This window comes from Cibotium barometz, chromosome 2 (assembly GCF_041138505.1).
Source record: "Cibotium barometz isolate CiBa-2024 chromosome 2, ASM4113850v1, whole genome shotgun sequence".
Classification (NCBI taxonomy): Eukaryota; Viridiplantae; Streptophyta; class Polypodiopsida; order Cyatheales; family Cibotiaceae; genus Cibotium; species Cibotium barometz.
In genome coordinates, this window is record NC_141047.1 from 36,680,237 (window position 1) to 36,696,173 (window position 15,937).

The window sequence follows — 15,937 nt, forward strand, 5'->3', positions numbered from 1 at the left end:
CACTTGTGATGTTTCTTTTGGGAAGGCACGTGGTCTCATTATCGATCAAAGAGAACTTAGTGCAGATATACACTAGGCTCTGAAAAAGACCACTTCTTGGATCGAAGAAGGGAGGCAACAAGCCTAGCTTTCGGCGAAATATAGGAGATCGGTAAGCAGTGGTGCACTAGTAAGGCCATTGTAAGTCTTAAAATCCACAGTTGAGCTGCTGCATTGCATCAATGTTTGTTTTGGCCTGCAAGGTGAGGGGGTTTTTGTGTGTGTGTGCGTGCGTGTATGTGTGTGTGAGAGAGAGAGAGAGAGAGAGAGAGAGAGAGGGGTGTGTGTGAGAGAGAGAGAGAGAGAGTGATTCATGGCATGCATTTGATTTTTTCTTGTTATTTATAGAGATTATGGAGGATCAGCATACTGCTTCCGTGGACAGTGTAGCTTGCACATCAGTGGCTTCCAACCTAGAGGCTGTAGTACTGTCTCATGATGATGATAGCAAAGCCTCACACAACCAGTCCAGCTTCTTCCGCAGTATCGAAGAAGGCAACCTCCAGCTGCTCCACATCCTCCTCAAGACCCACACAGTTGACATCAATGCCTATAATGACCAGGTAAAGCAAGAGAAACCACTATTTAGTTCAATCATGCAAAATCAGGAAATCTAGGAGATACTTAGCAAACAAGTGGATAGGAACCTAGGGAATGGCTATGTCCTTGGCATCATGGTGGTCCACATGCAAGACCCAACTTGGCATCATGGTATGCACGTCCCCTTCTTATGCCCAATAATACCTACATTTTGTTTCGATTGCCACTTGCTTTCAAACACCCAACTGTTTCTAAGTGACTTTGTTGTCTAACTCGATATCTTTGGGAAGTATTGTAAGGCACTCTTCTTAAACTTAGATGGGAGTACGCGATTCAATTTGTTGCATGCAAAAGCTTTACATTCACTTCATTGCAAGAGGGTAGAGGTCTCAATGTGAGTGGAGCTTGATTGGTTTGGATCTTCTCGATATATTGATAAAAAAAAACAAAACCCAAAGATGTGAATGATCATACTGTACACAGATAAATGCTAATCACATGTGCATGATGACACAAGAAAAGTATAGAGAGAAGGAGAAGAGAGAGCCTCTTTACCTAACCTATTCCTACTATATATTACTAAATGAATGAGTAATTACAAGGATTGGCAAAGATTCAAATGGATCTAAGATATGAATGCTATGCATGAAGTGAAGCTTACTGTCCTTCTTTATGCATTAATGGAGAACATTGATTTGAGGGTGTATGTCACCAGCCTGGACATTTTTCAGTATGAAAGGGGTCTGGTGGACTCCAGGATTTCTAAATATTTGGAAAGTACAAGCTTTGGGAATGGGGGATTATCCTAGAATACAAAGGACCACACTCCTAAAATTTAGGAGAGTTGCTATTTTTGGTCCGACTCCGATGGAAATTTTGTTCGTGTCATTACATTTGGAATTGAGCAGATACCAAGAGTTGACAAAGTGCCTATGACAGAATGTCTACCAGTTGGGATATTTTTAGAGATAAAGTTTATGGAAGGACCCATCTCTTAGATTGGGACATGTGGCAAGAAAGTGAACCAAAGTGAGACAAGTGGCCTGACACTTGTTAGAAAGTGGATCAAAGTGGACAAGTGGCCTCACACTTGTCACTTTAGCTATTGTGTGGCTTTCCACTTGTCATTGTAGCCTTCTCTTGCCATTTTAGCTCATGGGAGGCCCAAATCTATAAATTGGAGTCCTCTCTCTTCATTAATGGAGGCTCTCTTGCTGCACACTAGCCTCTATCACCATTACAGGCTGCCCTAATGATGGCTGCTCTCTTTCTCTCTCTCTTGAAGGCTGCCGATGAAGAATACTGGCTGTTGGGGACTGTTTTGGAGGCTTCCATCGCGAAGAAATACTGAAGGCAAGGATATTTAATCATTTATTATGCTTTCTAGCCATTGTACTTGTTGTACTTGTCTTTGTACTTACTGTACCAGCCATTGTACTGGCTGTACCAATCCTTGTACTTGTTGTACCATCCATTATATTAGCTGTATTAGCTTTTGTACTTGTTGTACCAGCCACTGTACTTACTGTACTAGCCACTGTACAGGTTGTACCAGCATTTGTACTTGCCGTACCAGTTGTACCAGCCATCGTACCAGTTGTACCAACCATCGTACAGGTTGTACTAGCCACCGTACCGCTGTACTAGTCACTGTACCGATTGTACCAGCCATTGTACCTACTGTACCGGTTGAATGGAGAGTTATACTTGCTGAGACCCGTGGTTTTTGGGGAAGAATCAGTACCCACATGGAGGTATATGGATTATATTGTTGGCTCGGCATTTCTACAGCCTATGTTCCGGCTTGGTTGCCTCGTGTTGGGCTGTGTTATGGCATTTGTATATGGATAATCCGGCATCTCCCGTGGGGAGAGTAAGGCCCTCAAAGCTTGTACATGATATTATTCTCCCTGGGTAATAAAATACTCAAGGGGGGGGGGGGGGGGGGGGGGTTTGGGCCCATTCCGGCCTCTATGCGGTCACACGTGCAAGCTCCATTTTCAGCATTTGTGGATGTTTTTTTTTTTTTCGAGAAAAGATCCTTTCATTAGTTATAAAAAAAAACGCCTGTTGGGCTACAAAAACCTCTCCTGCTCATAAGAAGGCAGAGCAGAGATCCAATCAAGGTAGCTAGGGAGACTCTCCCTAGGTGCAAAAAAGTACAAATATCAGTACGAATAACTGAGAGGCTATATCATACAATAGGAGGGGGGAAAAGCCAAACAGGTGGCCTGTAATGCCAGCGGGGGTACCCGCGTGTAGGGTATAGAAGGGGCCGCTGCGCCAAGTGGTGTGAAAGGCCTAGCGTCGCAAGATCACCGCATCCGAGTCGCCCCGGATGCGGTCATACTGTCCTCGCAGGGTGTGGATCAACTCCTGCCAAATCCCCCGAACAGTCTCTGCTGGTGGCTCCAGTCTCCCCTCAAAGGCCCTGAAACACCGGGCTCTCCAGGTGAACCAAATGGTGAGGTTGCTGAGGAGCTCCCATCGTAGATCCCTCTCCTGTGTCCAGCCGGCGGACGAGAAATCCGGTGAAGAAACAAGGCGAGGTTGGCCCCTAATGAATCTGATGGCCTGGCTGTCCTGCTCCGTCTCGTATCCCAGAGGAGGCCCTGACGAAGTCGACCAAGCAGCGGCACCCCACGTATACATGCACTCTGGAGAGAGGGGGGCCAAAATGCGCAACATCCGCAGCCAAATCTGCTGCGCCTGTGGGCAGTCCCATAGGCAGTGTCTCTGTGTCTCCAAAGGGTGGCCGCATCGGACGCAGGCCGGCGGAAGACCACTGTAGACAAGCCAGGTGCCAACTGCAGAGCCCCTGTGGGCAACCAGCCACTGGAAAGTCGAGATCCTGCGTGCGTGTCGACTAGCCCAGAGCCTGGTCCAAAAATCCTCCAGGAACTCCTGTGAGAGTCCCTGTAGCCGCCAATGCTCCGATGCAGCTGGAGAGACCATCCTCCTCGCAGTCAAAATATGTCTCCCCAATCGAACAGTGTACTGGAAAAAGGTGACCTCAGTGGCCTCGGGGGACGCATAAGGATCATGCCACTCGTACTCGCCAGGGTCCCACTGGAGCCGGGCCAAGGGGCGCGCAACATATGCCCATATGCGCCAATCAGTGTCCACATCTGTAGGGTTTGGATCAATACGCCACTTCCGGGAAGCGGCGGCCACTACCCGTATCCTGTGAAAGATGCACTCTGTAACCAAAGGCGACCGCCTCCACTCTCTGAAGTCTGCCCTCATCCTGGATCTCATAGGCATCTACCATCCTCAGTGCAAGCTCTGACAGCAATCAGGATCCATCCACCGTGGGGCCGCTGGCTCGAAAGGCGTGAACCACTCCTCAGTGAGTGCCTCCTGAATGTCATCCCTCATAATCAGCCCCCCTCTGAAGTGACTCAGCCTCTCCACCTGGATCTCCTCTGGGAGACTGTAGAAGGCCTGCCAGTCTCCAAAACTGCGTGCTGGGCCTGCCGCCAATGGTCCCCAGGCTAGACGAGGCCAAAAACCCAGCATATGACCCTGCTCTGTGCGTACCGCTGGGCTCCAGATGAACGGCTGTTTGGCCTGCTCCTCATCACAAGTAGGAGGTCTCTGAGAAAGCCCCGGTCTTAGCAGCTCCCAAGCTCACAGGATGCTCAAGGCAAATTTGTCCTCCCATCCTCTACTGAGGCCTGTCCTCCTCATCTCTATGAAGATCCATCGTCTCTCTGGTGCCCAAGTGCCCCCTGCTGGGGGAGCCCTAGCCTGCAGTCCGCTGAAAAAGAAGCTCCTTCCAAGGCTTAGCGCCTGGAAGCAGCCCCCGAACAATAAGCTTCCCCAATAAGGCTCTACTATGATCAACTGGATCTATAATGCCCAAGCCCCCCTGGGCCAGTGGAAGAGTAATAACTGCCCAAGCAACCTTAGCCCGGGCTGGCTGACCACCCCGCCCAGACCAAAGAAAGTTCCTGATCAGCCTCTGTACCTGGCCGATGCAAGAGCTCGAGAAGATCCAGCAAGACGTGATGTACCACATGGTCGCTAAAAGCACCTGATTTGTCACCACCACCCTCCCAGCCAAGGATAGCCGAGCTGTACTCCAATACAAAAGCTTCTTCCGAATGCTCAGAAGAAGCGGGGCGATCTGTTGCTCAGGTGACAAATCAAGTCCAATCTAGCATCCCAAATACCGCACTGCTGTGCCAGGAGGAATCCATCTAAAACCCGGGTCTGGGCTCCATGCCGGAGTGGGAGCGCTACTGATCCAAAAGGCCAGTGCCTTGCGCCAATTGATCAATGCTCCCGAAGCTGCACCAAAAACCTGTAGCGACTGCTCTGCCCTCTGAAGATTGGCCTCTTGGCCATGCAAAAACAATCCCATGTCATCAGCAAAGTCAGAATCGAGCAGGTCCTTACCCCGGACTGGGAGCTGGAGTCCTCTCAAACCAACCTCCTCTGCCGTCAGATACATGCTCATAGCCTTAGCAAAGAAGAGAATAAGAAACGGGGTGAGAGGACACCCCTGACGGACTGATCTGGTCAATTCAAACTCGGCCCCCGTCCTCCTGCCATCAGCACCTGGCTACGAGCTGTGGAATATAGAGCCGCCACTCCTCAAATCCAGACTGGCTCAAAACCTAGGCGGAGCATAGTGCCCTCTAAGAAACCCCAATCGACTCTATCGTATGCCTTCTCAAAATCGAGAAGCATCACGACCAGGTCCTCACCGAGAAATCTAGCTTGGGCCGTCGCCTCCCAGAAGGTGAAAATGTTGTCAAGGATACTGCGCTCCTTGACGAATCCTGTCTGGGTAGCATGAATCAGCTCCCCAAGGAAGGGCTGGATCCTCAAGCTCAAGGCCTTTGCTAGGACCTTGTAGATAATATTGAGGATCATAATAGGTCTCCAATGCCGAATATCATCTGACACTCCCTCCCCCTTGGGGATAAGAAAGATCAAGCCCTCTGAAAAGCTCTGTGGCATCACCCCAATGTCCAAAACATACTGAAAGCCCCTGCGGAGGCCTGGCCCCAAAAGGTCCCAATAGCGCATAAAAAAGGCAGGCGTCAATCCGTCCTCCCCAGGGCAACTATGGCGCGGAAGGACCCTCAAAGCCTCAACAAGCTCATCCTCTGAAAGAGGCTCACCCAGAACTGTGCGCATACGATCTGTGACCCTCCTCTGCACATGGGCCCACACAGTCTGTCTGCAAGCATCACGTGCCTCCGTGGCTGGCTCCGCTGAAAGCAGGTCTCTATAGAACTCAGTGGCAATGGCTCTGATCTCCCCGGGCTCAGTGGCTAACGATCCGTCTTGCCTCTTGAGCTGGCGTACTCCTGCTCGAGCATGGCGGGGTCCAGCAATCTCAAAGAACTCCCCAATCACTCTATCACCAAGTTGCGTCCACTGAGAGGCCTGGCGATGATAGTAGAACTCATGTCTCTGCTCCTCTACCTCTCTAACCTCCTGGCGTGCGTGGCTCAGCTGGGACGCCACCCACTCACATGTAGGCTGCTGCTCCTGAAGACGCTGGAGCAAAGCAAGGCTAGCCTTCTCTTGCCATTTTAGCTCATGGGAGGTCCAAATCTATAAATTGGAGCCCTCTCTCTTCATTAATGGAGGCTCTCTTGCTGCACACTAGCCTGTACCACCATTACAGGCTGCCCTAATGATGGCTACTCTCTTTCTCTCTTTCTTGAAGGCTGCCCATGAAGAATACCGGCTGTTGGGGACTGTTTTGGAGGCTTCCATCGCGAAGAAATACTGAAGGCAAGGATATTTAATCATTTATTATGATTTCTAGCCATTGTACTTGTTGTACCAGCCTTTGTACCTGTTGTACCAGCCATTGTACTGGTTGTACCAGTCCTTGTACTTGTTGTACTTCATGTACCACCCATTGTATCGGTTGTACAAGCTTCTGTAATTGTTGTACCAGCCACTGTATTTGCTTTACTAGTCACTGTACATGCTGTACCAGCATTTGTACTTGCTATACCAACCGCAGTACCGGCTGTACCAGCCATTGTACTTGCTGTAATGATGCATTTTTGACACCTCAGTGTGGGGAATTCCCCTCATGAAGGAGGCGCCTATTTCACATGAAGGAGGCGCCTATTTCACATGAAAGGCCCTAGTCCCCCGGGCACCCGTCGCGAGTTACATTGGTAGGGGTGGATGTCACCAGCTTGGACATTTCCCAGTATGAAAGGGGTCTGGTGGACTCCAGGATGTCTAAATATTTGGAAAGTACAAGCTTTGGGAATGGGGGATTATTCTAGAATACAAAGGACCACACTCCTAAAATTTAGGAGAGTTGCTATTTTTGGCCCGACTCCGATGGAAATTCTGTTCGCATCATTACATTTGGAATTGAGCAGATACCAAGAGTTGGCAAAGTGCCTATGACAGAATGTCTACCAGTTGGGATATTTTTAGAGATAAAGTTTATGGAAGGACCCATCTCTTAGATTGGGACATGTGACACTTGTTAGAAAGTGGATCAAAGTGGACAAGTGGCCTCACACTTGTCACTTCAGCTATTGTGTGGCTCTCCACTTGTCATTGTAGCCTTCTCTTGCCATTTTAGCTCATGGGAGGCCCAAATCTATAAATTGGAGCCCTCTCTCCTCATTAATGGAGGCTCTCTTGCTGCACACTAGCCTCTACAGGTTGCCCTAATGATGGCTACTCTCTTTCTCTCTCTCTCTTGAAGGCTGCCCATGAAGAATACCGGCTGTTGGGGACTGTTTTGGAGGCTTCCATCACGAAGAAATACTGAAGGCAAGGATATTTAATCATTTATTATGATTTCTAGCCATTGTACTGTTAGAAGTCATCTCCTGTCTATATTTATACACCAGGGCCTCTGTTGTGGGTGTGCTCGCCTTGTATAAGGTGTTTTATCATTTTTCCTCACTCCCCGTATTTTTCCCTATTTTTTCCCAATTTTTTCCAGTGGTGGGGAGGGATGCCAGAGGTTGGCAGGAGCACTTCAGGGCTGGCCGACTGTCCCATCTGCAGTCCTGTGGCTGTCCGACTGCCCACACATCATTCCTGGGCTTCTGGACTGCTGGCCGATTGGATGTATGCAGTCGTGGAGCTTTTTGTTGCTGGCCGACTGCTCATACAGTCGTGGAGCCCCTTCAGTGCTGGCCGACTGCTCTCATAGGGGCATATAAATAGGCCCCATGCCCCCACCACTTCCTCATTCAGTTTTCTGTGGGATCTTGTGTATAGAGAAGAGTTTACACACCTATCTCTCTGTGTTTCTTGTGCTGTTTATTTTCTGCAGTCTACTTGCTCTTGTATACCCAAGTTTGGTTATCATTTCCACTGCATATTCTGACATGGTATCAGAGTCCTAGGCTCGTGATAGATCTTGGGAGTTTTTTTGAGCAAGAGGGGGAGCGTTAGGCTGCTGATTGGTGGACTGTTTTGGACTGTTTGGGAAGAGAAGGTGCAAGAGGAAGGCGGGCTAAGGTGCTGGACAGCCACTTGCAGGTTTTCAGATTTTTTTTCCCACCCACCCACCCTTTCAGGTTACTCCCCGCGATGGCAGATTTACTAGAGATGACTGAGAAGCACGTGAAGATTCCAACTCTCCCCACGTTCCCAGTAGATCGTCAGTTGGACGGGTCCAATTACGGCATTTGGAAGGTCATGATGGAGTCGGTGCTGGAGTCATATGACCTTGCTGATTTTATCATCATCGGGGTTCCACGGCCGGAAGCAGAGGAAGGGGAGTTACTGTTGACGAGGAAGGACCGAGAGGCATAGGCACACATGTGGGATCGTGTCAACGCCAGGGTTCGGTCGTTTATTTTCCTCAACTGCACACCACAAGTGATCAATCATGTAAAGCACATGATGCTGGCGAGAGGCATATGCGAGCACTTGGCTTCTTTGTATAACAAACAGGGTATCACCCATGAAACGGATCTCCTTGGAAGTGCAGATGCGGGTATGAACCCTGCAAAGTCTTCGACGATGCGGGAACACATTAACAAGCTGCAGGCCCTTCAGCAGGAAGTCCTACAAGCTGGGAAAGAGATATCATCTGAAGACATGGCCATCCCTTTGCTGTTCCTTTGCTTTCTGTTCCTCGTTGATTACGAGTGGCAGGCTCAGCACCATTACCTGGGAGGAGCTTGTGCCAATGGTCTTGGACCAGGAGGAACGTTTCACGAACCCTCCTCACAGCGGAGGTTCGGAGGCCTTAACTGGCCAACGGTTGAAAGGCCGGAACAACAACAAGGGCAAAGGGAAGGCTTCACCGGAGAAGTCTTCTGAGAAGAAGCCTGACTCAGAACGAGAGAAGTTGAAGGCCGAAAGATCCTATAATGATTGTGGCGAGAAAGGCCACTGCTGGAGGAAGTGTCCTAAGCGGACAGGGAAGAGTGCTGATTCCTCAGCCTCAGCTGCAAAGACTCCGGCATTTGTGCACTTAGAGATGGTGGACTCCGATGCTTCATCATCTTCGAGCGAGGAGGCAGTTGGCTTCACCGCGAAGGATACTCGGGAATGGATTCTTGACAGTGGTGCTTCTAGGCACATGACTCCATCCCGTGACTTCTTTCTGGATCTGAAACGGCAGTCAGGTCGCATCTTTATTGGCGATAACTCCACTATTCCGATACATAGTGAGGGCCGGATGGAGATTATTCCCGACGGCAAGGGGGGCAAACATGCTTCCCGTGTTCTTTATGTCCCTGCCCTGGGTTTTCATATTCTGTCAGTGCATGAAGTATGCAAGACTGGCTTTCGGGTGGAATTTGAGGAGCATTCAGTTGCTCTAAGGGACCGTGAGACTGGCCAGGTTGTTTGGGAAGGTGGTGTGGAGAATGGTATCTACAAGCTCTCTGCACACTCTCCTCGTTCACAGGTTCTCAGGTCGGAGATTTGTGGCACTTTCGTTTTGGCCACTTAAATGTGGATGCATTGAGGCGAGCTTTCCGAGATCAGATGGTGGTTGGCTTGCCAGATGTTGGTAGTAGGCAAGGGCGTTGCAGCTCTTGCATACGTGGTAAGCAGCATAGGGAATCCTTTCCGAAGCAGGCTTCCAGGCGGGCTTCGAAACCATTGGAGTTGCACTGACTTGTGTGGACCTCAGTAGACACCATCTTTGGGAGGATCTCTCTACTTTATGCTGCTTGTTGATGATTGTACCAGATTCACGTGGGTCTACTTTCTTTCCCAGAAGGACCAAGCTTTTGCACAGTTCAAGGATTGGTACGTGATGGTGGAGAAAGAGTCTGGATTTCAGGTCAAGACTCTCAGGGCTGATAAAGGAGGTGAATTCTCCTCAACTGTATTTCTCAGATTTTGTGCAGATCATGGCATCAAAAGGGAACTGGCCAATACTGGATCGCCTTCGGAGAATGGAGTTGTCGAACGAAAGAACAGGACTGTGGTGGAGATGGCGGACCATGCTGGAGCATCGTGATCTTCCTCGTCCACTTTGGGGAGAGGTTGTGGCAACGGTTGTCCATACCCTCAACCGATCTCCAACGACTTCAGTACCCCATATGACTCCATTTGAGGCATACTTTGGCAGGAAACCTGATGTCTCGCACTTCCGTGTCTTTGGGAGTGACGCGTATGTACATATTCCGAAGAAGCAGAGGGGGAAGCTTGACTCCAAGTCCCGCAAGCTTGTATTTGTGGGGTATAACTCTCTTTCCAAGGGATACAGGTTGTATGATCCAGAGAGGAACGAGATTGTTGTCAGCTGGGATGTGGTCTTTGACGAGCATGTTCCAGTGTCCATTGTCGAGGAGCTGCCACTTCTTGGAGATCCAGAGGAGTCTGATGATGATTCCCAGACCATCATTCTAGTTGATCAACCTCAGTCTTCACAGGAGGTTGAGCCCGCAGCTAGAGTAGAGCCCCGCGACCACAGGTGGCTCCACGATCTGTTCGAGTACCTAGGTGGTTGTTAGACAGCCTTCGGGAGTCGGGTGTCACGGAGCTATCCTTCGAGTGGACCATAGAGGACGGCCCTCGAAGATCACACAAGGGATGCTTTGGAACAGATGTTATGCTGACCTGATGATGAAACGCAGATGCTCTCCAACACGGGAAGGTGGATGCTCCATGCGTTTGCAGATCTGATGGCTGGACTGAACTGAATGACTGATGCGTTTGCTGAAGATGATGCTGATGATGATGTGTTGGCTGGATATGCTGCTCCCAAAGCTTCCTGGAGGAGATGCGTTGGAGAACACCCTGCTGAATGCTGCTATGATGGACTGGTTACTGCATGCTGAGATGATAGGCTGAAAACGCATGATGATCCAGATGAGGATGTGCTTGAATGGCTGGATGGAGAGGCGCCTATATATATATGGGTGAGGGGTGCTGGTCGGCCAGCTTGGCTGCAGTCGGCCAGTACTGTAAGGCTCATATCTCCCATAAAATACCAATACTGCTAGTCGGCTGCCTCCACCATGTCCCAATGCTTGTCTAAATGACTAATGTGATGCTACAATGCTGAATTCAACTCATACCATGTGGTACATGCTGAACACATTCATTTAAATGCCTGAATAAATCATGATTAAATGCCTGATGATGTCTATGATGCTAAAATGATGCCATGTCACTGTACACCTGAATGGTGTGCACGTGACATGGGAGTTGGTACCGAGGCCGTCGAAGCGGTCAGTCATTGGTGTCAAATGGGTCTTTAAGACCAAATATGCGTCTGATGGGTCGGTGGACAAACACAAAGCCAAACTTGTGGCTAAAGGTTATGCTCAGCGGCCAGGCATCGACTACGAGGATACCTTTGCACCGACAGCGCGGATGTCCACGATTCGGACCATTCTTGCCCTTGCTTCTTCTCAGAGGTGGCCTGTGTATCAAATGGATGTAAAATCTGCGTTTCTTAATGGTGACCTGCAGGAGGAGGTGTATGTTGAGCAGCCTCCAGGCTTTATTGTTCCACGATCTGAAGGGATGGTTTACAGGTTACGTAAGGCCTTGTATGGTCTTAACCAGGTTCGAGGGCTTGGAATCAGAAGATTGATTCCTTCTTTATTCGGACTGGATTTCAGAGATCGGTTGCAGATCCGAACCTGTGTCTCTTTCGGGAACGTGGCATGGTCACGCTTATCATCCTTTATGTGGATGATCTCATTCTCACTGGCGGTCATGTGGATCACATTAGAGTGACGAAGGCTACCTTGTCAAAGGAGTTTGAGATGACCGACTTAGGCTTACTCCACTTCTTTTTGGGATTGGAGATCTGGCAGACCCAGAGGGGGTTTTTCGTCTCTCAGCAGCGGTATGTTCATGAGTTGCTTGAGGCCTTTGGGATGGAGAACTGCAAGCCTATTACTTCGCCGATGGACCCGAATACAAAGTTAATTGTTACTGATCCTTGTGAGCCAGTTGATGCCTCGTAGTACCGGAAGTTGATTGGTTCATTGATCTGGTTGCTGAACACCAGATTGGACTTGAGCTTCTCCGTGGGGCTGTTGAGCTCTTTTATGCAGACGCCATTGAAGACTCATTGGGACGCAGGATTGCGGATCTTGCGCTATCTGCAGAGTACGAAGGATCTGGGACTCTTTTACACAGGAGGGAATGGAGTCAGTCTCCAAGGTTGGAGTGACTCAGATTAGGGAGGCGATCCGGACACGAGGAGATCTACTTGAGGATACAGTTTTACCCTCAGCTCAGGAGCAGTTTCTTGGAGCAGCAAGAGGCAGCCAACTATTGCCCTTTCTTCGACAGAGGCAGAGTACCGGCCTGCTTGTGGTGCTGCTTGTGAGGTTGTGTGGCTGCGGAGGCTGCTAGGCGAGATTGGGTTTCCACAGAAGGAGCCCACAGTCATCTAGTGCGATAACTAGAGTTGTATAGCTATTGCTCGCAACCCGGTCTTCCATGCCCGGACCAAGCATATAGAGATACAGTATCGCTTTGTACGTGAGAAGATCTTGGCTGGTGACATCTTGCTACTTTATTGTTCGACGGAGGACAATGCGGCGGACCTCTTCACGAAGTCTCTACCTCAGGCTACGCTTAGGCGGCACTCCAGCTCGCTTGGGTTGGTTTCACAGCCAGGAGCTGAGAGGGGGTGTTAGAAGTCATCTCCTATCTATATTTATACACCAAGGCCTCTGTTGTGGGTGTGCCCGCCCTGTATAAGGTGTTTTATCATTTTTCCTCACTCCCCGTATTTTTTCCTATTTTTTTCCATTTTTTCCAGTGGTGGGGAGGGATGCCAGAGGTTGGCAGGAGCACTTCAAGGCTGGCCGACTATCCCATCTGCAGTCCTGTGGCTGTCCGACTGCCCACACATCATTCCTGGGCTTCTGGACTGCTGGCCGACTGGATGTATGCAGTCGTGGAGCTTTTTGTTGCTGGCCGACTGCTCATACAGAGTGGAGCCCCTTCAGTGCTGGGCGACTGCTCTCATAGGGGCATATAAATAGGCCCCATGCCCCCACCACTTCCTCATTCAGTTTTCTGCAGGATCTTGTGTATAGAGAAGAGTTTACACACCTATCTCTTTGTGTTTCTTGTGTTGTTTATTTTCTGCAGTCTACTTGCTCTTGTCTACCCAAGTTTGGTTATCATTTCTGCTGCATATTCTGACATGTACTTGTCGTACCAGCCTTTGTACCTGGAACCGACCTGACGGGCGGTGAAACAAACACTCGCACATAAAACACTTCAACGACATTGAGGACCTAGAAAAGGAAAACAAACAGGGGGAGCTAGAGTGCTCCTGCAAACAGTACACGGACACCGATTGGCCCCAAAACGCAGTGGTGCCCCTTGCGGTATTTCTTTAATTGATTATAAGAGCTTTGATTACAATAAGGTTGGGAACTCAACCGTCACAGTAGAACTCCTGAAGCCTGCAAAGACCTTGCATCCTGGCTTCATATCCACTCGGCATCCACAAACAAGTCCAGCCATTGATCACATCGAAAGACTCTCACACATTTGAGTCTTGCATACAGAAGCTTTCTCCCATTATCAGGACTGCCACAACCATCCATAGCCTCTCACACTATGAACAGCATCACACCCTGACACATCTAGTGCTTCTGCATCACAACACAGACTCCCAAACTGTCTCTCAAAAGAGAACTCGCATCACAGCACAGCATACCATACAGTCGACACACCTGTACCAACCTTCTCTACCTTCCAGGGGTACTATCCATCTCTGTCATGGATTCCCTGTCCCCTGCCCAATCAGTAGCAAGGCTGTACCAAACATGTGTCCACTTGCACATAAAACACTTCAACGACATTGAGGACCTAGAAAAGGAAAACAAACAGGGGGAGCTAGAGTGCTCTTGCAAACAGTACACGGACACCGATTGGCCCCAAAACGCAGTGGCGCCCCTTGCGGTATTTCTTTAATTGATTATACGAGCTTTGATTACAATAAGGCTGGGAACTCAACCATCACAGTAGAACTCCTGAAGCCTGCAAAGACCTTGCATCCTGGCTTCATATCCACTCGGCATCCACAAACAAGTCCAGCCATTGTTCACATCGAAAGACTCTCACACACTGAGTCCTGCATACTGAAGCTTTCTCCCATTATCAGGACTGCCACAACCATCCATAGCCTCTCACACTATGAACAGCATCACACCCTGACACATCTAGTGCTTCTGCATCACAACATAGACTCCCAAACTGTCTCTCAAAAGAGAACTCGCATCACAGCACAGCATACCATACAGTCGACACACCTGTACCAACCTTCTCTACCTTCCAGGGGTACTATCCATCTGTCATGGATTCCCTGTCCCCTACCCAATCAGTAGCAAGGCTGTACCAAACATGTGTCCATTCCTGTACCTTCTACTTGCATGTGACCTATCTCCTGGAGAAACCCAAATACATGTTTCCTCGAGAAACCTACGACGTGTTTCCACATGAAACCCTTAGGCCTGTTTCCCTTTGAAACTTCTGTCTTGTTTCCATACAGAACCATTCATGGCACCATTCAACAACATTGCCAACAACAGCATACATCTAGTTACCTGTTCCCTCACGAAACATCTGGAAACATAGAGATGCCCATAACTGTAGGTCCCTCTGTTCCTTTCTAGCAGGAAGAAAACAATCTGCTCCATGAGCATGCAACCATGCGAGCTTGCATCACTCCCATGCCAAGAAGCACTTTCAATTGACCTGTACTTGCAGCCGGAAACCCAAGCAGATAGCTGAATTTGCAGCCAACCAAAAACAACCCATAAACAGTCCTCGAACTGATCTCAAAACAGTCCCGAACCAAAGCAAAGAGAAGCTGAAAGTTCCATCAGTTGAACGCCATCGACATGATGTCTATGTTCATGAAAAACCAGCCCCTGTCCGCCTTTATGTCCAGAGAAACCAGCCCCTGTCTTTTGCAAAAGCACGGCATCCTCCAAAAAGCACACGCCTGCAACCACCTATCCGAACAGGTCGACACCAGCAGCCACCCGTACCAAATAGTGTGCAGCTGTCTCCTGTATCAGCTGTCGTACAGTAGCCGCCTGTACCAGCTGTATCTGTCCGTACACATATGCCTGCAGTCGTACAGTCGTACACCTGAATCTGCAGTCGTACAGCTGAACTCGTGGACTGTACTTGCAATTGTACCAGCCTGCGCCACCTGTACTTGCAGCAGCCTGACCTGCGCCGCCTGTGCCTGCAGAGCAGCTGTACACTGTACCTGCAGACAGCAGTCGTACAGATCTGCACTGGCTCTTCTATGCGCAGCCAAAAACCAGCAGCCCCATATGCAGTCGACTTCTCTTCTCTTCCATGCATGAGAACTAGCACGCTTCCCAAAAGCTAGAGAGAGGGAGAAGAGAGTCGTGGGCCTCCAAAAGTGGAGTAGCCTCTATAAATTGCTTAGTGGCCTCCCGAGGTTTTAAAACCTTTAAAACTTTAATTTTTGCCCACCAAAGGTTATAAAACCTTTTTAAATTAAAGTATCTTTGCCCCCTTCACACTTGCGGTTATCCACACATGGGCTTCCTTTTTAACTCAAATCTGATGCCATTCACACTGTCCACCATGTCCCCGTGCACACCTGCATACTATCCAGAGAAAAACACAGGGTCGTGACAGTAGCTGCTGTACCACCCATTGTATTGGCTGTACCAGTCTTTGTACTTGCTGTACCACCCATTGTATCGACTGTACTAGCTTTTGTACTTGCTGTACTAGCCACTCTAATTGTTGTACTAGTCACTATACATGCTGTACCAGCATTTGTACTTGCTGTACCGGTTGTACCAGCCACTATATCGGCTGTACCAGCCATTGTACCTGTTGTACCGGTTGAATGGAGAGTTGTACTTGCTGTACCAGCTCTATTGCATGAAGACCCGTGGTTTTTGGGGAAGAATCA

The 15,937-nt window shown here is 49.2% G+C and overlaps 1 protein-coding gene across 5 annotated transcripts in view; it reads left to right on the forward strand.

Annotated features, from left to right (window-relative positions):
• Positions 1-15,937, forward strand: part of LOC147641008 (uncharacterized) — a 44,269-nt gene that overhangs the window by 6 nt on the left and 28,326 nt on the right. Inside the window, exons 1-2 of one of the 5 annotated variants that reach the window (XM_086817254.1) lie at positions 1-151; positions 388-602. The exon at positions 1-151 is cut by the window's left edge and continues 6 nt beyond it. In XM_086817254.1, the coding sequence (XP_086673380.1) occupies positions 393-602 (210 nt within the window). In that variant the 5' untranslated portion in view covers positions 1-151; positions 388-392. Of the gene's footprint in view, positions 243-387; positions 603-684; positions 751-15,937 lie in introns of those variants that run through there. The other 4 variants (XM_086817260.1, XM_086817268.1, XM_086817287.1 and 1 more) reach the window with 4 other exon arrangements.